The 23,816-nt window shown below is 39.0% G+C and overlaps 2 protein-coding genes and 3 non-coding genes across 5 annotated transcripts; 3 read left to right on the plus strand and 2 right to left on the minus strand.

Annotated features, from left to right (window-relative positions):
- Positions 1-4,767: 4,767 nt before the first annotated feature.
- LOC113747926 (U7 small nuclear RNA) lies at positions 4,768-4,825 on the plus strand. Its single transcript, XR_003463998.1, has one exon. It is a non-coding gene; the product is annotated as a U7 small nuclear RNA (small nuclear RNA).
- Positions 4,826-5,240: 415 nt separating this feature from the next.
- Positions 5,241-5,298, minus strand: LOC113747924 (U7 small nuclear RNA). Its single transcript, XR_003463996.1, has one exon. It is a non-coding gene; the product is annotated as a U7 small nuclear RNA (small nuclear RNA).
- A 1,469-nt stretch (positions 5,299-6,767) lies between these two features.
- Positions 6,768-6,825, minus strand: LOC113747925 (U7 small nuclear RNA). The gene has a single exon (XR_003463997.1). It is a non-coding gene; the product is annotated as a U7 small nuclear RNA (small nuclear RNA).
- A 1,446-nt stretch (positions 6,826-8,271) lies between these two features.
- On the plus strand, positions 8,272-12,169 carry tpi1b (triosephosphate isomerase 1b). Its single transcript, XM_010747789.3, has 7 exons — positions 8,272-8,497; positions 10,437-10,560; positions 10,654-10,738; positions 10,847-10,979; positions 11,133-11,218; positions 11,305-11,392; positions 11,484-12,169. Exons 1-7 carry the CDS (start codon positions 8,389-8,391, stop codon positions 11,600-11,602), a joined length of 744 nt encoding a protein of 247 aa, XP_010746091.1. The 5' UTR covers positions 8,272-8,388; the 3' UTR covers positions 11,603-12,169.
- A 3,066-nt stretch (positions 12,170-15,235) lies between these two features.
- On the plus strand, positions 15,236-16,461 carry LOC113747905 (zinc finger protein 436-like). The gene is made up of 2 exons (XM_027289736.1): positions 15,236-15,528; positions 15,608-16,461. The coding sequence occupies exons 1-2, from the start codon at positions 15,366-15,368 to the stop codon at positions 16,294-16,296; spliced, it is 852 nt and encodes a 283-aa protein (XP_027145537.1). The 5' UTR covers positions 15,236-15,365; the 3' UTR covers positions 16,297-16,461.
- Positions 16,462-23,816: the final 7,355 nt, after the last annotated feature.

Genomic DNA, 23,816 nt, shown 5'->3' on the forward strand with positions numbered 1-23,816 from the left:
ACACACACACACACCACACACACCACCCCACACACACACACACACACAGCCCAGACATTAGTACCATTTGGATGTAAGTGTTGCGGCTATCTGCATTTCAAGGAGAAAGGTGCTGTGGAAAAGACAAACTTTCATCACTCACCACCAGTTTAGTTTGGCTTGTTCTTGTTCAGATTTTGACTCTTCCATAACGTGATTACTGGGACATGTAGATATCTAAAACGCCTTCATAGAAATGCTATATTTGTCAGGATATATGAATTTGGGTGTGAATATGATCTACAGCCCAACATTTCAATTACTCTTCTGGCTGGACGAGAAGTCCCTTCACCTTTGCCTACCGGGACTAGCAAAAGATCTATAATTAGTGTCATCAAGGGGGGACGGCATAGTCACGTGCATGACAGCTGCAGACTTTTAAACAACATTCAAGCTGCTTTTCTGAGATACGTTAAAGTGAGTGGTGAGGGGATTTTCTACCTTTTTTTAGTTGCCAACAAGCAAGCTTGATACAGCTTAGCCCTCTTTGCCATAGACCTCCTTTATGTCCCAAACTAAACACACTCGATGGCCACATTGTTGCACTAGGGTGACATGTTCCTTCGCGAACGATGAAAAGAGGCACTGTTGTTCATTTGAGTCAAACCCCCTACATGCAAATCCTGCTGTCATAATACATTCCCTAGTGCAAGTGCATATTAATACCAGTGTACCAACATTCAGCTGAAGATACAATACTTACTGCTGCTTGAACAACGTTTGCATACAGTGGCCATGCTGTTTTAGGAGGCAGCGAAAACTATATCACAGAGGTGGGAAGTCCAAAAATCAGTGAGAGGCACACAAAAACATACATATCCTTTAAAAACATGTGTAATCCCAATAAGTTAAGTATAGAGCTGTCACAGGGCTACAATCCTCATAGCCACTGGGCTGCAGAGCTCCTTTGAAAACTGATTTATACTGTAGTGGCACCATGTTTTAGCAGATCCTTGATCTGTACATGTTATCTATATCAACTATCAAGTCCACGCGGTGCATTTACTATGCAGTCGCTCTTGCAAAGGCGTTGGCTAAATATGAGCCTATGTATAACAGAGGAAACAGCAACAAAACCAGTTGATATTTTAAGCTGCAAAGCAGTTACTATATGACTGGGATATTACGTAAGACACTGTTGAGCAACACCGGGGCAAGGAACATGTGACAGGCGCACTGAGAAGGGTTTGAGGCATTTCGCCAATCAAAGTCTGATGTGAAGGGCCACGTTCAGGTTGTGTTTTGTGGTTGACATGTCCCTGTGTCAGAGCAAAGTTCAGGAGAAGGAAACAAGCACGGAGGACGACCTCTTACCCTACGTCTCCACAAATAACTGAGGCAACAACACCACTTGTCCTAAATTGAGGCCTTGTTCCAAATGTTTTTTATCCCCCGTCATCTGTCAAACCCTGGAATGTAAAATGGAGGTTGGGGGGGGGGTTGACAAATTTTGGCAGCCTGTGCTTATTATCCTTGTCAAAGCATTGTCCCCTCTCTCCTCCAAAACAACACTGGGGACATTACTGTTTTTCTTCACGCCGTATGTAGTAACCACCATTGCAATTCTTTTCTTCTCATTTGCACTAAATCAACACTGCCAATTTGTTGTATTACTTTTGTACAATATATTTTATTTACTATTGCTATTTTTGATATTTTATTATGTATAGTTTGTTCTTTTATTTTTCTTATGTTGTGGTCTTCATCACTGGGTGTAATGCTGCTGCTGCCACTGAATTTCCCAGTATATCTATATATCTGTCGTCTGTTGTCTGTCTGTCTGTTATTCCACCAAACACCAGCCACCAGATACAATTATGCTAATCCCCACAGCTCAAAAACAATGTCATCCAAACTGCAGGAGGGGTTGTTGTGGTTAGTCCAGTGCCCAGCTCAACTGACCTAACTGTGCCAAGAAATTACCTAAGACACGGACACCAAACTAGCCGCATGTTCTGATTCATGTCCACCTAACACACATTAAGTCAGCCGTGTTTTAGGTCACTAATTGAAGGTTTTGGGGTGTGTGCCGTTTATTATCAATCAATCTGAAGCCGGCGTTAGTTCATGAAGAAACGGTTGCTGGCTTCACGGTGAGTCGGTTTAGTTTGACCAAAAACAACAGTTTGTTTGTTTTCAGTGAATACCTGACTGAGCCTGGTGTTAGCCTGCGTTAACACTCACCACACACACACACAGAAAATTAAGCCGTTTGCTGACCACAAGGTTTGGTTTGTTCGTCTCGGCTAGCCAAACCAGAAACAGACGGTGACCGACGAGTGAGGCGAAACTCACCGATTAAATAGTAAAATGAGGCGGACCCGCCGGCTCCGGGGAAACTAAGGACTCCGACAGACTCCAGCAAGGGAGCCGCCATCTTTCTTGTGGGCGGGGAAAACGTCTCTTCGCGACGGTTCAGTGAACTCTACTGATTCACAGCACACTCACACTCACACACACACACACACACACACACACACGCTCGCTTTTTTAAAGTTTCAGCTCCTTCCTTCGGTTAGAAAGCTGACTCTCCTCCCAGTCCACCCTCCCCCTTTCCCTCCCTGCGTGTCTGTCCGCCTTTAACTCCACTCCGACTGGGCTTTTTTCCAGTAACTAAGATCTGGACCTGTGTGCTGACAGACAGCAGCAGCAGCACAGTGATAAAAGCTGCTGGCAAACTAGTTCACCACCAGCAGCAAGCAGTGTGTGTGTGTGTGTGTGTTTGTGAAGATTAAACCCTCTGTGAGGAAAACGAGGTGTAAGTGTGCCCTCATGTGGCTTCATGCAGGTTACAACGTTAGTTAAAGACATGCTCAAAAAGTTCCAGTTACATAGTAAAGATTTTAATTTAAAATGGACTTAGTTTACTACTACTTTAATAATCCCAGGGGATAATTTTTGACAATACTTTGCAGATACACAAAAAGGAACCATCTATAAGAACATATATATATATTAGATATATATATATATATATATATATAATATATATATATATATATATATATTATATATATATATTATATTAAAGGTGTATAAAAGACAATTTACAGTCAAATAATGTGCAACAACTTAATTATTTAACTGTAATTTCTTAACTAATGCAGGTACAACGTTAGTTAAGACACTGCTCATGGTTATCCACAAAAATTCAGTTACCTAGTTAAAGATTATATAAGATATATACCATAAAGATTATATAAGTTTATATATGTAATATCTATATATATATATATATTTATATATATATATATATATATATATATATAATATATTATATATATATATATTAAATGTGTATAAAAGATCAGATTTACAGTTAAATAATGTGCAACAACTTCAATTATTTAACTGTAAATTTCTTTAACTAATGCAGGTACAACAAGACACTGCTCATGGTTTACCACAAAAAGTTCAGTTACATAGTTAAAGATTATTATTTAAAATGTACTAATATTGTCTTTTTCCTGAATAGGCACCTGCTTTTTTTCTCTTTCTCTGTTTCTTATATTTCATTTTTTTCTTTTCTTTATTTTACTGGACACAATATGTTAACAATATATTTTGCTACACATGTCTAATTTCTCTGTACATATTTTAATTTAGATTTATCCTCAGGTTAATTTTAACGTACGGTTACTGTGTTATAGGTTAATTCTAATGTATGTGTTCAATGTATGTTTGCATGCTGCTGGCAAAAACTAGTTAACCAGCAGTGTGTGTGGGTGTGTGTGCGTGTGTGTGTGCGTGTGTGTGTGTGTGTGTGTGTGTGTGTGTGTGTGTGTGTGTGTGTGTGTGTGTGAAGATTAACCCTCTGTGAGAAAAACAAGGTGTAAGTGTGCCCTCATGTGGCTTCATGCAGGTACAACATTAGTTAAAGACACTGCTCATGGTTTACCAGAAAAAATTCAGTTACATAGTTAAAGATTATTATTTAAATCAAGTCAACTTTATTGTCAATGCTGCTATATGTACAGGACATACAGAGTATTGAAATTTTGTTTCCCTCTTATCCCGTGCAAACAGCATAAACATGACATATAAACTATAAGTAAAAGATAAAAAATATAAAATAAAAATATACAAATCTATCCATCTATTCCGTGTGGCAATAGTGGCACAGTGCAATGTGAACAGAATTATCAGTATAAATATAAGTATATGTATGGCTATATGGCACTAAAATGTACTTAGTTAAAGACAGGTTAATTTGATTTTCTATCTGCCACTTTACTCACACTTGATATAAAGTGTTACATAAATCTGTATCTCATGTTAACTCTCTTTATACTGCTCACTTCAATACCTGTATATGTATTAGAACACTTATACACTTATTACATATTTTTTATATTCTATTTTAGTATATTTTATATCTTTATTGTTCTTTTTTAACCTAAACTTTTATAGTATTTTATTTCATTTTTAGCTTATTTTTATCCTTATATGTAGTGCTGTTACACTGTTTAGTGCTCTTATGCTGAGTTCCTCTTGTCTCACAAATTTCATTGTATTGTTGACCCTGTGTTCACTTACACTTGACAAATAAACCTGAAACTTGAATTCTTGAATTTTGAGTTTGAAATGTGTCAAATTATACACATCTTTACATACAGTTTTTGTTCTTACTGACATTCTGTTTGAGTTGTAAAGTAAATATAATTTGGCACCATAACAATGGAGAATGTGTTTGGAGTACTAATACTGTCAGAGGACCTTTGACACTTCAGGAACCAATAGCTCTTTAGATATTTCTCTAGTAGGTTTCTCTGTTTGAGAAGCCCTCCAGTGCTGTTAAAAATAAATGATTATCAGCTGTCTGTGTGATTTGTATGTCAAATCTCACAGCTGCGAGTATTTAAACTAGAGTAGTTAAATAAATAAACAGATGTAAGAGAGTGGCCAAAAAACATGAATCCTTGTAACGTAGCATAGGTTTTTATGATTATATAGACATAAAATGTTTCAATATGTATATATATATCACATTATACATTTTCTTATTTCAAAACATTAAACTTAGTTCTTATTTTATATCATTTTAAGTGTACTTACTTTTGTTTTCAAAACAAAGACATAAATATATAGCTATATTACACATAACTAGAATTAATTGCAAATATACAGGGACTACTTAGAAACAACATATATGCAAATGCCTTCTGGTAAAATATATATTAGTTTTACTTTCAACATAGATAGAGGGCTTCTCTGTATGAGAAACCTACTAGAGAAATATCTAAAGAGCTATTAGTTCCTGAAGTATGAACAGCACCCTGACATGATTCGTACTCTGAACACACTGTCCATTGTGATGGTGCCGGATTATATAAACTTTACAAACGAGCAAAATAAAATCAATAAAAACAAACGCTGTTTACATATTTGTGTGTAACTTGACAAACGTCATTTTAAGCTCCTCAAAATTGTAAATTTAAACTTTATTTGTGTAAAATAAAACGAGTTATACCGCAGTGCATGTCGGGTACATAAAACTGTGCTGAATATCCTCCAATCAGAGAGCTCCATACTCAGACAGCACAAAGGGGGCGGGACTTTAGTCGCCAATCAAACGGTGACTTGTCAGTCACGTCCTGTGAACACACTGCACAGCTGATCGACTGTAGTGATACTCTGTGTTATTATTACGTTTCTTGTACCAAATTATGACAGTGTATGTTTTAACCGTTTTTAGTACAATTGACACAGTAAGATCATTTTTTAAATGTATTTAACTTTTGGGAAAACAAACAGAAAAATCAACTGTCTAGTACTCTTTAGTTCTCTTTTTATTGACAAATTCTTGTCAGTAAACTTATTATTACTAACAAAACAAATGTACCTCTTGCAGTTTGAGTTTTCTTTGGTGGTTGAGCCTTCTGTGCCCAATTACCTGTGATTGGCTAGTTTGCTCTATCAATTGACATCACAGTTAGAGTTTCAAACAGCTGGATTTCCAAATACAGTCTTTGATACTGATGGATGTCACATTACCATTTATATAACAGTGTTGTGAAAAACATTCATATTTTATTGAAATCACAAACAGACACTGTAACCTGTCTGAGTTTTGTGGTATCCTGGTCGTCTGGATGGAAATGGGACCAAGCTGACTGCTGTGGTAACTGGTCTGTTTCAGGATCGGGGCTTGGGGCTACTCACTCACACTTGATGGTATCTTTGTCGTCTCTCAGTGTAACTATAACTTCATCCATTATTGCTGGTCAAAACCAGGTCCTGCAGGTGTGTTATATACACAGTTTCATAACATGAATTAAGCACACGCCTTTTACAACAGACTGTGGTCATCACAGAATCAGCCCCTAAGTCAAATGTACTGAACAAGTATAGCCTACAGAGAAAATGAATGTAAAGGCAACTTTCATTTTAAAATCATACAAGCATATATTTAATAAACTGATTAATAATGGGATATACCTTATATACTTTCAGTGAAAAGAACATAAGACTCTGTTTCACTTTTTTAAATAGGTTTCCTGTCACGTCACAATAGTTATAACCTGTATTATAACTATACATATATTTTATTTAGTGTATATGATTTTTAAGTGTACTTACTTTTGTTTTCAAAACAAAGACATTGCAAATATATATGTATTCTTACATATAAGTAGAATTAATCATTAATATACAGACATCATATATGTATTTACATATACCTTCTAGAAGAACATACAGAATACTTGCTTTTATTTTTAACATTGATAGAGGGCTTCTCAAAATGAGAAACCTACTAGAGAAATATCTAAAGAGCTATTGGTTCCTGAAGCATTATTGGCACCCTTACATGATTCGTACTCTGAACACACTGTCCATTGTGATGGTGCTGGATTATATTAACGAGCAAAGGGCGGGACTTTTGTCGCCAATCAAACGGTGAATTGTTAGTCAGGTCTTCTCAACACACTGCACAGCTGATCGACTGTAGTGATACTCTGTGTTATTAGTAATAATCCTTTAAACCTTAAACTTTAAGCCTTAATATAATTCAAACAGCTGAGTTATATAAAAAAAAATCTGTCTCGTTACAGTTGTCATGAACGGGAAAATTAGCTATAGAGACCAAAACCATTTTTTGTACCAGGCTGTAAACATGTTTATTTCTTCTGTGAAGTTTGACATTTTATGGAGATTGACTCGTTATGTAGCCAGCCTCAAGTGGCTGTTTGAGGAACTGCAGTTTTTGGCATTATATTATATTATTGTGAATACTGTATGAGTACTTTTACTTTTCCGGTACGTTTATAAGTAACAAGTACTTTTACTTGAGCATTTCAGTACTTCTGTCACCACTGGCCCCATTCTTTTTTTAACTTTATTGCAAAATACAATACAAATAAGCATATTCAAATACAATAACAAAAGTTGTTGCTTTCAGAACTGAGCGTTCTTACATTCAAGAAGAATAGGGTATTGTTAGGGATAAATATTTCACCAGTAATACAAGTGCTGTATTATATCAGAAAACAATGAGTGTTGTTATATTACTTAACATAAGTGTTATGATGCGGTCAGCCACATAATAAGTGTTGGCACATTAAGGGCGTGGTTGGTTACACATAGGTTATTGTTATTAAAGATCTGCACACCCAGGGTGTAATATCTTCCTCCCCAGGTTGCTGCCCCTTCAGATTGGCGACTGGAGCAGAGGACGGACATCAAGATGGACTAATCAAGGGGGAGCTAGGTCTAAATCACGGCACCTCTAGACCAATAAGATAGTAGCACATTCTCATATAAAAACTATGTTTACCTGTAAGTTAGGCACTTGTTTTGGGGACGTTGGCTGCAGCAACTCGTTCACTCCTAGAGTCAGTGTTAATTCTTCAATGCTCAAATACATTTTTTAAAACAGACTTCTGACTTTGAGTTCTCCTTACTTGCAAAACAACGAACGCGCTTAACAGTATAAACAGAACAACAATATAAAGTAAAGCAATGGAAAGAAAGATTATTTTTTATAGGGGATAAATCAAAAGTAAAAGTTGATAAACAGTCATAGAGCAATAGGGCTTGCTTTGATTTCATAAGTTTTAAAGAATCAAAGTAATGGTTAATCCATATTCACACACAGCACTTGAACGCAGCGTGACATTTTGCTCTTCCCCTTCCTCACATATGCGGTGATGCGTTTACGGGCGTGCCGCCTTACACCAATGGAGCCGAGAGAGAGGAGGGGTTAAATCTTCCCCATGTTCATAAATACTCTGAACTGCTCTCTCACGTCCGCTCTCTTGCCCCCAGACGAAGTGCACCCCGGTGGGTTGTTGTGTCGCTACTGTTTGAATCCTTTTTTTAGGTTAAACTCGCAAAAAAAAAACCGCAATCATGAGCAGAAAATTCTTCGTTGGTGGAAACTGGAAGATGAACGGAGACAAGAAGAGCCTTGGGGAGCTCATCCAGACCATGAACGGCGGAAAGGTGGACCCAAATGTCGGTATGTGGATTTTGACAGCCGTCTTTAATTTAACCGCACATCTTTATCATAATTAAAGCTTACATTGTTCGCTGCTGTTTAACATTTTTATTTGTTGTATTAATTCACACAACTGATTTTTTTTTCCCACCCGGAACCAAAATGGCTCTGTCATTCAATAAATCACTGACTGCATTAACATCTCTCCCTCATTTCCCTACCTTAATAAAGTTACATTCAAGTGTGAGCTGTGTTATCAGGGGGTGTTTTAACCGTTTTCTACCTCAGACAGACAGAAATTAGTGAGTACAGATGATGGTTTGTCTGTAATGTCGGAGGTGGTGGGTGTGCGTTTGCAGCGGCACGTAGTCTCTGTGAAAGCATGCTGCGTTCAAGTGCGGCCGCTCGTTTAACATCTATACATGATGCAGTAGCCTATTGTGTGCGTCGCTTTCAAGTTATTTTTAGGTTGTTGGACACAGTAGGAAAGCCGGGCAGCGACACTTCACAGTCACGGAAGAAATTAAACGACTCAAAATCTCATAAAAACATGTTAATTTGTCTTGTTAATGAGTTTTCCCACGTGACTTGAAAGCAGCATCAGCAGTGGACATTTGCCCTGTTGCTGCCTGCTTCCTGCAGACTGGAAACAAACTACACATGCTCCTACCTGCTGCTGTTTTATCAAGGCATTATTCTTTTTTTTCTTTTTTTAATTATTCATTCAATGCACTCTGCTGACAGTGAACACACGCTCAATGTGTTTAAGCCTGTTTCCTGCTGTCATCAGGCCAGCAGTTGTATTTTTCCTGCAAGTTGATGTTATGCAACTGTAATGTTGTGTCACAGGCCTGCAAACTGTAGCTCTCTCTTGCAGCCTGCTATCCTCGGACTTTGCTCCATTAATGAATCCGCCCCCTCTGCAGCGCCAGAGAAACTCAAGCAGGCTGCTTTCCCCATTGGACCCTTCTGCACAGCTTTAAAGTCAAAGTTCAGCTGATTCCTCCCCAGACCGACTCTCTTCACATGTTATCTGGTGGTTCTTCTGTTTTTTCCTTTTTTGAACGCTGTCTCGTGACTTTCCTCTGACCTCTGCAGTATGCAGCCATGTAGGCGACCTTTTAGGAGGCTGAACTCAGACCTTTTAGTGCGGGGACGTTTGACTGTGGCCGGGGAGAAATGACCTTTACCATACCAATAATAACAGGGGGCTTTAATATAGACATGCATAACCCCAAAGATATAGTTACATTTTGAATGTCAGTGTCTTCACTGTACTGTACTCTGTTTGACCCGTGCTGTCTGTAGGCCTACTACTATCATTGCACACAAGTGCAAACATTTTAGGCTACAACTCGTATCAGTTCAAAGAAAGTTACACAACTTGTAGTGAGTTTCATAATACAGATAGTAATTTGAGTTGCAGCAGCACTATATTAGCAGTATATTGATGTTTTTGGCTGGAATTACAAATCTGATGCTTGTGTCGCTTTAGTGCTGCTGCACCGAGCATCACTGAGCTGAAGAAGCCTTCAACCACATCTGAAAACACTTAGATTTAATTACATGTAAGGCCTCAAATGTTTACATTTGGAGCATGGGTTGAGCTTTTAAACACCAACACAAGTGTTTTACTGGATTAACTGGGCTGAATTTGGCTCTTTTATCCCCACTGTGTTGTAATGTGGTGGAGAAAGTGCTAATGTAGTCTTGTCCTTGTCTTGGCAGCAGTTTAGGGTGGTTCTACAGGGTGTTCTTTTAAACTGACAGGCCGGTGTAAAAGCACACATTTTGGCACACTGAAGGGTCTTTAGAGTGATGCCTGGTTCTAACCCAAAACTCTGTCAGATGATTGACACCGAATGAGCTGGGAAAATGTCTTGATTTGGTTTTATGAATACCTCTCAGTACTATTAAAAACCTAAGCATTGTTTTTCTTCTTGTTCTGCTGTGTTGATAGAGGTGGTTTGCGGTGCTCCATCAATCTACCTGGACTTTGCCAGGTCCAAACTGGACGCCAAGTTCGGAGTTGCTGCTCAGAACTGCTACAAAGTTGCCAAAGGTGCCTTCACTGGGGAGATCAGGTACGCCACGTGTCGATCAAAGGAAGTATTAAAACTGTTTTCAAATGGAGCGTCTTTGATTGTGTTTATTATATGAATATTATCTACCTGCAGCCCTGCGATGATCAAGGACTGTGGTGTGAACTGGGTGATCCTGGGACACTCTGAGAGGCGCCATGTCTTCGGCGAGAGTGACGAGGTAATTCTGGATGATTTGTCATCTTTATTTTTGTTTAGTAACAACGCCATGAGTAGAAAACGCATTATCCCTCCCGTTGTGATTAAATACTTCTGTGTGTTGTGTTAGCTCATTGGTCAGAAGACGGCCCACGCTCTGGAAAACGGTCTTGGTGTCATCGCATGCATTGGCGAGAAGCTGGACGAGAGGGAGGGCGGCATCACCGAGAAGGTCGTCTTTGCTCAGACCAAGGTCATCGCAGGTACGTGACTCCTTTACAGTCCCATTGTAGAGTTTTATATGCGCAGGAGAGAGTCTGAATGTTGCAACGCACATTTCAGGGGCAGTTAGTGTTGTGGAAATCAGAAAAGTTGAGAAATACAAATTTGAGTCTTATCACACGTCTCTTTCACAGACAATGTAAAGGACTGGAGCAAGGTCGTGCTTGCTTATGAGCCTGTGTGGGCCATTGGCACCGGCAAGACCGCCTCCCCACAGCAGGTAAGATAAGTAACCACTGAAAATGATTACGACAGTCTGTTTTTATAACTCATCGTAATGTGTCTGTTTCCTGTGTGATATCTCAGGCTCAGGAGGTTCATGAGAAACTGAGGGATTGGCTGAAGACCAACGTGTCTGAGGCTGTGGCCAACTCTGTGAGGATCATCTACGGAGGTCAGTCACTGTGGCAAGATAAAGTTTGCGTCTTCTTGTTTTGATTTCCCTTGTCGATCTCTTCTCATGTATCTGATCTTCTTCTTCTCAGGTTCTGTGACCGGTGGTACCTGCAAGGAGCTTGCCTCCCAGAAGGATGTTGACGGTTTCCTTGTGGGTGGAGCCTCCCTCAAGCCAGAGTTTATCGAAATCATTAACGCCAAGGCATAAGAAACCCGGCAGCTACAGCGAGACAATGTCCCGATCAGAGGCCAGCTCCTTTCATACAATCCAGTACCATCACCCCTTACTCTCAGCACTTAGTCCTCTTCCCCTTTTTTGGTCAAAGTATTCGTGTAATGACGTCATTCCCTCCTTTTCCTTTATATTTTTTTGGTATATTTCGTCAAGAAGAAAAGGGACAGGTTGACACATACACTGTACTGCACTGAAAAGAGTTAAGTCCACTGAGAATAGCCTGTGCGCATACTAACTTCCACACCAAGTGCTCAAGCTGTAAAGACTGAGAATTACACCTTGAGGTGGACGGCCAGTCCACGCCTTTACTTGAAAAGTTTACAAACTTTTATTTTGTAAACAGTGTCACAGCTCCTGTCAATCAAATTTATTCGTCTTTATAATATTTGTGTCTCTTTTTGTGTAATTATGATGTTCTGTGGCTTTTTCCCCCCTGTAGATGTGCATGATCAGTTTCCATTTCATGTTAACCATATTGGCCCATGGGTAAAAGGGTGGGAAGGCTGTAAGGAAACATTATAATAAACGGTTAAGAGACTGTTTTAATGTTCTGTGTCTTGTTTTGCTTTATTCTTGGTGTAGTCTATCCTCTGTTTTCTGTATATATACACCAACAGACTACATAATCTGTTCTTCAGACTCAGGATGGCAAGGAGAGCGTATCTTGTTACAGTAATGAACTCCTGTTAAGACAATGCCATGCAGAGAAGCATTTACTGCTATTTTTATCACAGCCCTGAAGTAAAACAGACACGCAGCAGTGTCTCAGAGGAAAATTGTAGCTTTGCCAGTTGCAAACATGAACAGAAACTAATGTTTATTAGACTGTAAAATAGTCACCTCATCACAACATCTGCTGTTACAAGGCATACATACAGGTTTTATTATGTCTACATACAGTGAGGCTTTAGACTGGTTTCTAACAAACTCCTAACACTTGTCACTCACACACAATACTTATATCGTATTGGACCAGGAAGCAAAGATATGTGTCGTAGGAGTTAACTCTGACAAGACAAAGATTATAGTGGGTTTTTTTAATTTTTGGGAAAGAGAAGTATGACATGGCTTGTCCAGGCTGTACCCCGCCTTTCAGCCAAAGTCAGCTGGGATAGGCTCCATCTCCACCATGACCCTGATGAGCGGTTACAGAAAGTGAATGAATGGATGAATTGTCTGAGAACAGATAAAATATACAATAAGTGTGAGGCTGAGGTATTTATGCTTCTGCTCTGTTCTGTTTCTGTATGTTTGTCTCTCCATGGCCTTGAGCTTGATTACTCAGTCTTAAGGTAAGGTACGATGACTGAAACAAAAGGACAGTGACTGTCTGTAGTGTGCCACATATGGGTTAAACAGGGTCAAGCATGTCTTGAGGTCACTATGAAGTCACTGTAGGGACAGTGTTAAATCTTAGGTTGTTATGAGAACACTTAGTTCTGTTCTTGAGACACAGAGCGGCTGTATGTTTATGTTCAGGAACGAAGGCACCATTCTGATCATTACTATGGTAACCAAGGTTAGGACATGACTGTCAAACTCCCAAGACACAACAGATCGGTTCATAACATAGACATAGCTGTGAAGGATAAACATATTTCCTTGTTTATAGATTTATGACCAACTGGTAGATACTTTATACTGTAGATGCATTGAGTATGCTTATTTATGGACATAAAGTATCCTGAGAGCATATAGACGAGCCAGAGAGGACATCAGATCTGAGGCAGCATCATGTCATGATAAGCGTACTGATAAATCCCGTTCTCCTTGGCAACGCTTTAATAAACCTTTCTGCATAAACATCTTTCTCACCACTGACTGAATAGACCATTTATGAATAAAAGTCTAAATATCAGTAACAGGTTGAATCATTAATAGGACATATGGTAAACCAGATACAGGCAGATAAAAGGGAAGTTATTGTGAATGACCTTGAGGTTACAAAGAGGTTTTGATATTCCAGATCATTCCATGAGACTTGACTCCTGAGACAGTGAAAGTTTCATGATTTGGGTTCCTGAAGCATCAACCTGGAGCAGCTCAGACTGAGGTTATAATTTAAGTTTTGATTTAATTCACAATCTTCACGTCTGTCTACAGCAAATACTCGGTTTTAACCAAATATTTGCTCGTCCCAGTGTCTTTGTCTTCTTTATGTTCTTAGTGTGTTGAAACAGCCACAGGCCTGAACCACTTCCACAATGCTGTAGCTATGTACAGATGGAGAACGAACTACACAACAGCCCTTTTTTCTCCCTACATACAAACATTATAAAAAAAGATAGCAACAGTATCAAAACTACACTGCACATCAACATGACACACAACAAATTAAAAAAAGCTGCATGTTTGTGATAATGTGATTAAACACAAATGTCATTGAACATAATTTCAACTGAAATATCAAAAGTATTAAAACAACATTTAGTGATTGGGCACCTCTACAGCATAAAACAAGCTCAACCTCATAACTGAATTAATTAAAAAATGCAGGAGCCACCCATGGGCATTATCATTTCAGTTTTAATTGTGCTTCTTGTGGTACAAGAAATTTGTAATTAATTAAATTACCACAAAGTAACCTGGGGAGTTAAGGCCCCCTGAGCAGTCCCTGACCAGTTCGTAGTTGATTTAGATGCACAAATTAATTTCCCTTTAAAGCAACAGTGTGCAATACCACCATCTAAGTATGGGCATCTGTATGTGTGTATTAGTTCAGAATACATTACTTATGATCAAAAACTAGCGAGTCGACAACTAACAGAGTGAAACATCAAGTAGGTGCAACAACACAGGACAGCAGCCAGCTATGGTGTCTGTCTTTCAGCTCTCACCAATGACTAAAACTCAGATTTACTGTCCTCTGTCCTTTACTCTCTCTCCATCAATGTCACCTTCAGTCTTTTCACCTCTGACATCATGTCCATCGAGGCTGCTGATCCCTGTTACATTGTCTTCTCCCACAGCTCCTGTTCTGGCATGACAGACAAGCACTGCTCCCTGTCAGTATTCTCCCGTGCCTGAAAACCTCCTCATCCTGGTGGCCCAAAACAAACACCTGTAGTAAAAAACACACTGTGCTCTGAGCTCACAGTTCAGGCAGCCCAGCTAACAAACTGAGCTAACATTAACTAACAGCAGCTATAGTTTGCAACAGTTTATTTTACTGGAAACTCTGAAAATCTAGACATCAGAGGGAAAACAAAAAAACCAAACATTTTATCCATAAAATATGATTCAGTTTCAGTAAAATAGTTGGTGATGTGTGACTTAAAGTGCTGTAAAGTGTTAATTACACTTCAATGTAACATCAACATCTGTTGGTTTATGGTAGAAAAGTTACACAATGTTGCAGCAAACTTTCATTTTAGGCAATAACAACTTTTGTACGGCTTTAATGCTAATGTATGTTTGCATGTTTGTGTATTGCACTAAATAAGATTATAAGGTGTTCTGTTCGTTTAATTTTATTTATTTATTTTATTTGTTTCATTTGTGTGTGTGTATATAGTTATATATATAATATATAATCTATATATATATATATATAATATCTATTATATATATCTTTGCACCTCCTGTCCAGCAAGGGGCGGTAGTTGTCTCACATTGAACCTCTCTCTCTCTATCTCTCATGTCCGTGTTTACAAGTGAAGCGTGACGTTCACGGACCGACAAGAAGACGTCTCGTAGCTCCACTTGAAGCTGTTAATTTTCACCAGAGGCGTCCAGCATGCATTCACTGAAAGCTTTCCTCAGCGAGAGACTGACGGCGGCGGCGGAGGAGATCTTTGGAGCTGTCGAAAAAACACTAGCCGAGTACAAAGAGGAGATTTCACGCTCAAAAGATTTGGAAATCAGTCGCCTCAGGATGCAGCTGAAGCTCCTCAAGTCAGGTTGGTTTCTAAGTGAATCTGCTTGCAATCAAAGCTCATGCAGCTTTAACTTAAATTGATGTTTTTTTGTGTGTCTCAGAGCCACGGTTGGATAGATGCATTGGAGCCCAGCTGCAGCAGCACACCCATCACCACCATCACCATCCTCCTCCTCCTCCTCCCTCTCTTCCTCCTCCACAGCAGCACCATCAGACCCTCCCTGCAGTGGAGCCTCCAGAGTCCCAGCACTGTGAGGAGGATGAAGGCAGCAGCATGGAGCAGGAGCACCCAGAGTCCTCACATGTGAAGAAGGAGCAGCACAAGAGCCACAGGGATTTCTGGATGGGGCACGACGCGGAGCAGCTCGAGGGTCTCGAATCAGACATCAAAGACTTCATCTCATCTCCGTCCGGCCTGAGAGGCAGTCTGCAGGACCCCACCTTACCTTTCCACCCCAACCATCACAACCACAACCACAACCACAACAACAACAACCACCACGGCGACGAGAGCAAAGAGAAGCCCTACTGCTGCTCCGTCTGTGAAAAGCGCTTCAGTAACTGCTCCCACCTCGCCGCACACATCAGGACACACACAGGGGAGAGGCCTTACAGATGTGAAATATGCAGGAAGACTTTTATCACAACAAGCGCTCTCAACAGACACCAGACCATCCACACCGAAGGGAAACACTTTGTGTGTAATTACTGTGGGAAATCCTTCAAATGGATGGAGTCTCTCGGCCGGCACGTGAGAAGCGTGCATAAGAGAGAGAACATGCCTGAATGACTCTAATGTCCGACAGATTCATGTCACTGTATGTTAACCGTCTCTAATCTCAAAGAATGTAATGTCTGTTTTCCATGTTTAGTCGTGTGTGTAATTGTGCATGGACCTCCACGAGTCGTGTGTGCATAAACACTATGATGTGTAAATAAATTGTAAAAGCACTCACACTGTTTTTTTTTTTATAAAGAAATGATGGTATTCTTACACAATAAAATATAATACTCTAAACACTTTGTTTGGTGTTCTGCTTTCTGCTGCAGGAACATGAGAAAAGGGAAGTTGCACAGAACTCCAATAGGTGGCAGTAACAACATTTCATTCACAATTTCCTATCAAGCTTCAGGATTTGGCAGTGAACACACTCTAGTGTCTAATGTACTGAGTATGTACTGCTTTTCTGGGAACTGACACTACTCTCCGCCAGTAGCCTTCCTACAGTCATAGTATGAGCGGTGGAAAGTAACTGAAGTTCTGCACTGCAGAGCAACTTTGAGGTACTTGTACTTGAGTATTTAGATATATGCTACTTCATAGTTTTACTCCACTACAGTTCAGAGAGAAATATTTATCTGTACAATTATACTCTACAGATTCAGATTATTAATACAACATATAATCAACAAGTGATAGATGATGATGTGTTATTATGTACTACTCTACTGAACAGTATTTTAAACCATCCTCATCTTTACCAGCTGCAACATGTTGCGTACACATAAATGCATCAATAATTATAATCCAATAAAACACATTCTTACAGTCTGTATAAGTACTTAGAGATGGGATTATATATTTTGATAATTAACACTAGATTTGGATGTACAACCTGTAAAATATCTGAGTACTTCTTCCACCACCCATTTTATTGCCATTAAAGTAGCATTTTGCTTGGAAAATAAAATTATTCTACATTTTCTGACAGTATCATAGTTTACATGTCAGCTTGAGTGAAATATTAAAACGCAAGACTACAAAGATTCCATAATTTTGAACACACTTCCTCAAAATTCAGCCTGACATAGTTGGTCTCTCGAAACTTGGTGATTTATTTATGTTTGTATTTGGGTCCCCATTAGCCACTGCTAAGGTAGCAACAACTCTTCCTGAGGTCCACACAAGTAAAACATCACATCATCATCGAACAATTAACAATCCAAGACAAAGGAAAGAAAACAAGAAAACTACCTGAACAACGAACAATGAATAAGCAACAATAAAACCAATAATAACAACAAATAGTCGGAAAAAAAATATGGCTCAAAATACTCGTAGTATGAGTAGTATCAGCATGTACAGTTACTGCGGAAATACAATGAGTAACTTAAAGATGAGAAGAAAGTTCTTCATTCATGATCTAAAGTATTATCCATTATGGAGGAGAGGCTGGTGTTCTGTGTCATTAAGTATTTCCTTAATTATTTTACCTTTTCTTGTTAAATGCGTGATTTCAAACCACTTAATGATTTAACTTCTCTGTTACCTTGATGGGGCTTTGTATCTAGCAGCACAGCATGAGTTTGTAATAATAATAAAAATGTTAAAATCAGGTAAAAGGAACACATTTTCACATATTATTCTCATCAGACGAGCTTTAGGATGACCATATTAGGAGTGTTCCTATTTATATTCGACAAATCGCTGTATTTGCACATCAACAGGTCTTTTCACAGCAGACGTTTTGACTTGTCGTAGTGAGAAAAGCACAGGTGTTACTAATAACATTTTTAACAACTTGGTTCTATTTAAGTGTCTCAGTAAGCACGAAATGTGACAGTGAGCAAGCATGCACAAGCAGAATTGCTTTTAGTCTGTGAACCTTTAAGTTTACACCTTCCAAATGTCTCGGTGAACAACTGCACGCTTGATAGTCCATCATGGACTGAAGGGAGGGAAAGCAGCAGTGTCCCTCCTGGTGAATGTCATGAGTTCAGACAGAACATAAAACAGGTGTTTGAAGGAGCACAGATCCAAAAGCACAGTAGTATTAATTAGTATAAATTAATTTTAACTTGGCAGCTACTGGAAGGTGGGTTGGTAGCACACTGTTTGTCCTGGCTGATGGTGCATGTAATGACGTCCAAACTCACTGGCAGGTTTGGCAGAAAAGCTTCAGACTGTAAATAGATTTGTTTTTTTTCTCTCTCCTAAAAGTTATGCTTCTTACTAGTTCACAGCATATAACCACAGGTATGTGGACAACCCTTTGGCGAGGTATATTTTTAAAGACATGTCACAGTAGGAAAAACAACAAGTGTAAATAATAAAATTAACGATGGCTTAATTCCACTTAGATGCTTCGGTTTCAGTCCTGGTGTTGTGCATGCTGCTTCACTGCTTACTTACTGGAACACTTAAACACACCGGAGCCGTCGTTAATGTTATTAGTAACACCTGTGATTTAAGTCCTCAAGAAAAAGGTATTTTAGTCTACAGCTCCAGTATACAATGATATTTCAGACCAGTGGCTCCCAACCTGGGGGTTGGGACCACCAAGAGGGTTGCAAGATTATTTCTAGGTGAGTGTGGAAAATAAAATAAAATAACATATTTTGGCAAACAGTGCAGAATGAGAGACAGGAAGTCGAAAGTGTAGGATATTCTGTTTTTACCAATATTTCTATTTATTATTGTTGTTTTGGGCTTAAAAGCAGACATGGTGACTGTTGACTGAGAAGGTTAAGGCTAGTTGTTGTTCTGTCTGTGGTTAAAGCAATGGTCCTCCTTATATGACAGTGATGCCTCAACAGTCTCAGGTAGAAGGGAGGTGAGTGAAATGTTTTAGACAAAAGTGTGCATCATTTTGAGAAATCCCTCGAAGTTACAGTGTGAAAACCAAACATTTCTTATGTCCTTTGGGATGAACTGGATTGTGCTGTGAGAATTGATTGGGCCAGTTCTTATCGGACAAAAGTCTACAAACATCCTGTGGAAAGCCTTTTTTTTTTTTTTGTGGCTTTAGGATGAGATGAAAATGTGGGTCTAATATTCAAGTGTCTACACACTTTTCACTATGCAGAGTATTTGGCACAAGCTATAAACCTGGATTGTAGCTCTGATTCACGCAGTGAGTAGAGTTCCCTCCTCAGGGTGAAATTAGATGGGGCTTCCCCCTGCTGCCCTTTCTATTTGCTGTCATTATGAAGCCATTATTTATATTCAGGGGTGAAATTGAGATTTGTAATGCAGGGGAGCTGAGAGTCACTGTGTTGGCCAGAGATGGTGGAGGAAGAAGTGTTCAGATCCTTTACTGAAGTAAAAGTAGTAATACCACACTGTAAAAACACATTATGAGTAAAAGTCCTGCATCGCAAAAATGGTATCACTTTTATATATTATAATTTGATTATTATTGTGTATTAATATAAAAGCAGGATTTTACTGTTGTATTTGGTTTAGATGGAGATAATTTTGAACTTTTTTGCATAAGAGTGCAACTGATTATCTTAATTATGGATGAATCTGGTGATTATCTTCTTGATTAATAAACTGATTACCCAGAGACCTTAAACCATGATTTATTTTTTACGTTTTTGCTTCAAATTTAATTGGTTGTGGTTGTTGATGAGCAAAATAGTTGACATTTAATTTTCTGTCCTTTAACTACTCAGTTAATCGACTAATTGTTTCAGCTGCACTTGTACATATTGTTCGGCTGTTTAGTTTATACCAAAACTTCATAAAAGCTGTATGTAGTAACTAAAGCTGTCAGATAAATGTAGTGGAATAAACATACAGTACTTCCCTCTGAAATATTGTGGAGCAGAAGTAGAAAGTGGCATGAAAGTATGTGAAATTTGTACTTAAGTACAGTACTTGAGTAAATGTATGTAAGCAGCAGTGGAGGGTGTTTTGCGTTATTAATGGTAAATAAAAGTCCTAAATGAGCTCATTCACAGGTGAAAATATTAAACATTAAAGTTTAGTTCTTACAGTACAGCTGAGTTTATTGTTGTTATGGCCAGGTTCATGGAGCCAGCCCACACACATTTCAATAATCTTTTTCAATTGTGCATTCTCTAAAAAAAACAACCTTGAGATGCTGATAAATGCTTGAGGTAAGTGGTCGGCGTCCAACACTAATTCACGTCTCACGATGTTGTAGAACACATTGTTGAACTGGATTATTATTTCAGGGGACACTCGATCGTTGGAGAGAGTTTGGAGAGAGCTCTCGTAAGTGCATGCAGGTTCTCTGTGCAGTAAACCACTTAACGACAAGGGTGCAGAATTAAAATGACGACATAATATCTCTTTGAAATTGAAAATTTGGATTAAAATGAAGACAAATTATGTATCACGACTCTTCTCCAAGAGGACTCTCCAAGGACCCGAGTGCTCACCTCTGTCTATATGGAGAAGTTATGTAGGGAGAGAGGTTGTAGGACAACACTTAGTGACTACTTGCTGTTTCTACAGTGGAGATGACCCTGTTGTACAATTTTACAACCCAGTCTGCAGCTTTTCTGCTGTGTTACTGTTTAGTGGAAAGATTCAGAAAATACCAGAGATACATTTTACACAGAATCTCCAAAAGTGCAATGTGCTTCCCATTAACTCTGTGGCCAAAGGGCTCCCTTAGTCTTTGTTCCCATTAAATGGGTACACGATGTTTCAGGTATCAGAGGAAACAAACATATTTGCTGTAAACATGCTTGCAAAAATGGCTTTATCGTGTATCCTAATTAAGAATATTGTTCTACTCACAACTACTACTACTACTACACTTTCCTTTACCAGTTTATCAGGTCTTTGTTTGGTAAATCTATTTTTTCCTACATTAGGATAGATTTTATTATATATACAATGTACATCCTGAAGTGTAATGCAGCACTTATTTCAAACACTGAACTTGTGATTGTTTGAATCCTCCAGTATTTGAATGAAATCCTGTTTATTTGGACCGACTGTGAATGATTTTATCAGCATCAAAAGCTTTCTTTCCACATGTGCTGCTGTCATCCTCCACAAAACCAGCAGCAAATCGTGATATCAAAATATTCATTCGGTTTTATAAATATTCCATGTCTGACTACACCGCCTTTAATAACAACTTTCCACCCTGTTCAAACTCAACATTGTGTTTGGTGCCAGCAGAAACTTTACCACAATTTATGATCAACCGGTGATTTTTTTTATTTTTTTTATTCCTTTCTTCTCTGTTTCCATTTCTATTGGAGTATTTCTCCTTGTGATTCTGAGTGTTTTTTATTCTCAGCCTTGAGAAAAAAAATATCTGCAAAGCTTTTACAGACGTCAGTGGCGGACTGTGTGGAGGACAGGGGTGAAAAACATAAAAAGGCCCCAGCTGCTTGCGATGGAGCACCATCGTGCAGAAAGTGAAACAGATCCAGACTCTAACTTGTTAATGTTTAAGTTGTTTTATCATATGATTCCAATTTAAAGTTCAGCTACTACAGATAAAAACATAATTATTTAAACATTTAGCAGCACATAAAGGACAAATAATATTCTAGCAGACTTGCTTTTTTGTGATGCTGTGTATTCATCTTTTTTTTATTCTTTTACCATTAACCAGATCTGACGTTTTATGTCAAATTTTCCCCTTTTATTCCCCTGTCCTATATATATTTATACTTCTTATTACTGCTCTGCAATTCTTTTATTTCTGAGATTTTAGAAAGTTTTCAGTTTTCTATCGCTCTGCCTGTTTTGGTTTACCTTTCTTAACTTGTTTGGCTGTCTGTTTGGTCCTCTCGTCTGCCTTGTTTTAAAAGATGCTATATAAATAGAGTTGTTATTATTAGTCATTATATCACGCTATATGACAGTGCATTGCATTCTGTCCACTGGAAGGGCACTGTAGAGGGCACTTTATCATGTTTTACCTACCACAGGGGCATCCAAGAGGGCACTTTTGGTACCAGTGAGAGACACTATAAACTACTGACCTGAAAATATTAACGGGAGGAAGATTTAGGTGTGAACCAGTAAGAACCAGCAGCAGGTTCACACTGAAGATTTCTTTTTCTTAATTGTAGTACATATTGTAGTACAGGAACATATACTCCTACATACATACACCCATCCATTTCTAACAATATGAAGTATGCAAAGACACAAAGTATTACCATAAAAGGACAAGCTTAGCTTATTTTGAACCTTGGGTGCCAGGAAAGACAATATTCAAAGTGGAACTTTCCATCCAGGATAGATGAGTATCAAACAGATACTATGACTGCTTCTCCAGCTGTTGTCATCACCTTGTGGTGTTAAACAGCTGCTGCTGTATGTAGGTATCCTGTTCAACCCCCAGTGAACACCATTTTTCAGGCCAGACCATCATGTAGCTGGTTGCAGAGATGGTGAGGGAGCTGCCAGACTGTGGGCAGCGAGTTGTGTGGTGGCAATTCCTCCAGATGAATCTGTGGGATCGTATTCTCCTGGCTAGAACGAAGCGAGCAAAAGGTCAGAAAAGATTGGTTGTATGAGTGAGAGGAGGTGAAAAAGGCCACAGACTCTGTTTTCAGTCGGCACTTGTGCCACTTTGCAGCTTGTCTGTGGATGCTGCCGGCTGAGATGGCACTGCTGCAGATGAATGAAATGTTGGAGGGTTTGCTGAGGCGGAGATTTCATTAAAGAGAGTGAACATAGCTCCGTGAGATGGGAAAAACATTCTGTATCTAATTGAATGAAACAAATAGACGAGCTGCAGTGTAAAATTGGACATGACAGTCTAAAGTCCTTGTAGTTCGGTGTCTACAGTGTCAGCTGGGGTGAAAATGGACCACAAGAGAAGCAGAACACAGACGGCGCTCAGACACAGTGGACAGGTGCAATTAATAGTTAGTGGTGATCATAGGGCAGATTTTATAGAGTATGACAGCACCAGCAGGAGGAAGAAGATGGTTGTTGGGCAAATACATTAGCTGGACACAGCAAAATATGTTAAAACTGTCTCCAGCCATCCATTTTTCTGTAAACTATTCCAGCTGACTTAGGGCGAGAGGCAGGATACACCCTGCACAAGTTGCCAGCTCTTCACAGGGCACATAGAGACAAACAACCATTCACATGCACACCTACGGGCAATATAGTGTCACCAATTAACCTATTAAGTGCATGTGCTGACTCTGGGAGGAAGCCGGAGTACCAGACACTAGAAGAACGTGCAAACTCCACACAGAAAGGCCCCAGCCGAGGTTCGAACCAGAAACCGTCTTACTGTGAAATTTGGTGAACTCAAGAGAGCTTGAATGAAAATGGAAAGTGTACAGAGGAAGACATGGACATGGAAACTAAACCCAATTAATCTTAGTTTAAGAAAGGACACCATACAAGCATCAAACCCAAACACAGGATCTCTGTCTGTGGTCACGTTTGGACGTTTGTGTGTCTGTATTCTTTGGATTTTGGCATCTCGACGCCACTGCATGTAGAGGCAGTTTCACATTAACTTGTTTTGTATGTATGCAACGTATACTACAAACGTGAGGGTGTTTTGTTATTAGTTTTATTTTTGCTTTTGATTAAGTTGGAGCAACTTGTCTGAGCTTATCGGC

The sequence above is a fragment of the Larimichthys crocea genome, chromosome XVI (genome assembly GCF_000972845.2).
Source record: "Larimichthys crocea isolate SSNF chromosome XVI, L_crocea_2.0, whole genome shotgun sequence".
NCBI classification, from domain to species: Eukaryota; Metazoa; Chordata; class Actinopteri; family Sciaenidae; genus Larimichthys; species Larimichthys crocea.

Bases quoted from the DNA above. Each gene is read 5' to 3' on its own strand.
- tpi1b (XM_010747789.3), top strand. From the start codon at position 8,389: ATGAGCAGAAAATTCTTCGTTGGTGGAAACTGGAAGATGAACGGAGAC. The intron at 10,739-10,846 runs GTAATTCTGGAT...GTGTTGTGTTAG, and splicing joins TCTTCGGCGAGAGTGACGAG to CTCATTGGTCAGAAGACGGC. The intron at 11,393-11,483 runs GTCAGTCACTGT...TCTTCTTCTCAG, and splicing joins TGTGAGGATCATCTACGGAG to GTTCTGTGACCGGTGGTACC.
- LOC113747905 (XM_027289736.1), top strand. From the start codon at position 15,366: ATGCATTCACTGAAAGCTTTCCTCAGCGAGAGACTGACGGCGGCGGCG. The intron at 15,529-15,607 runs GTTGGTTTCTAA...TGTGTGTCTCAG, and splicing joins GCTGAAGCTCCTCAAGTCAG to AGCCACGGTTGGATAGATGC.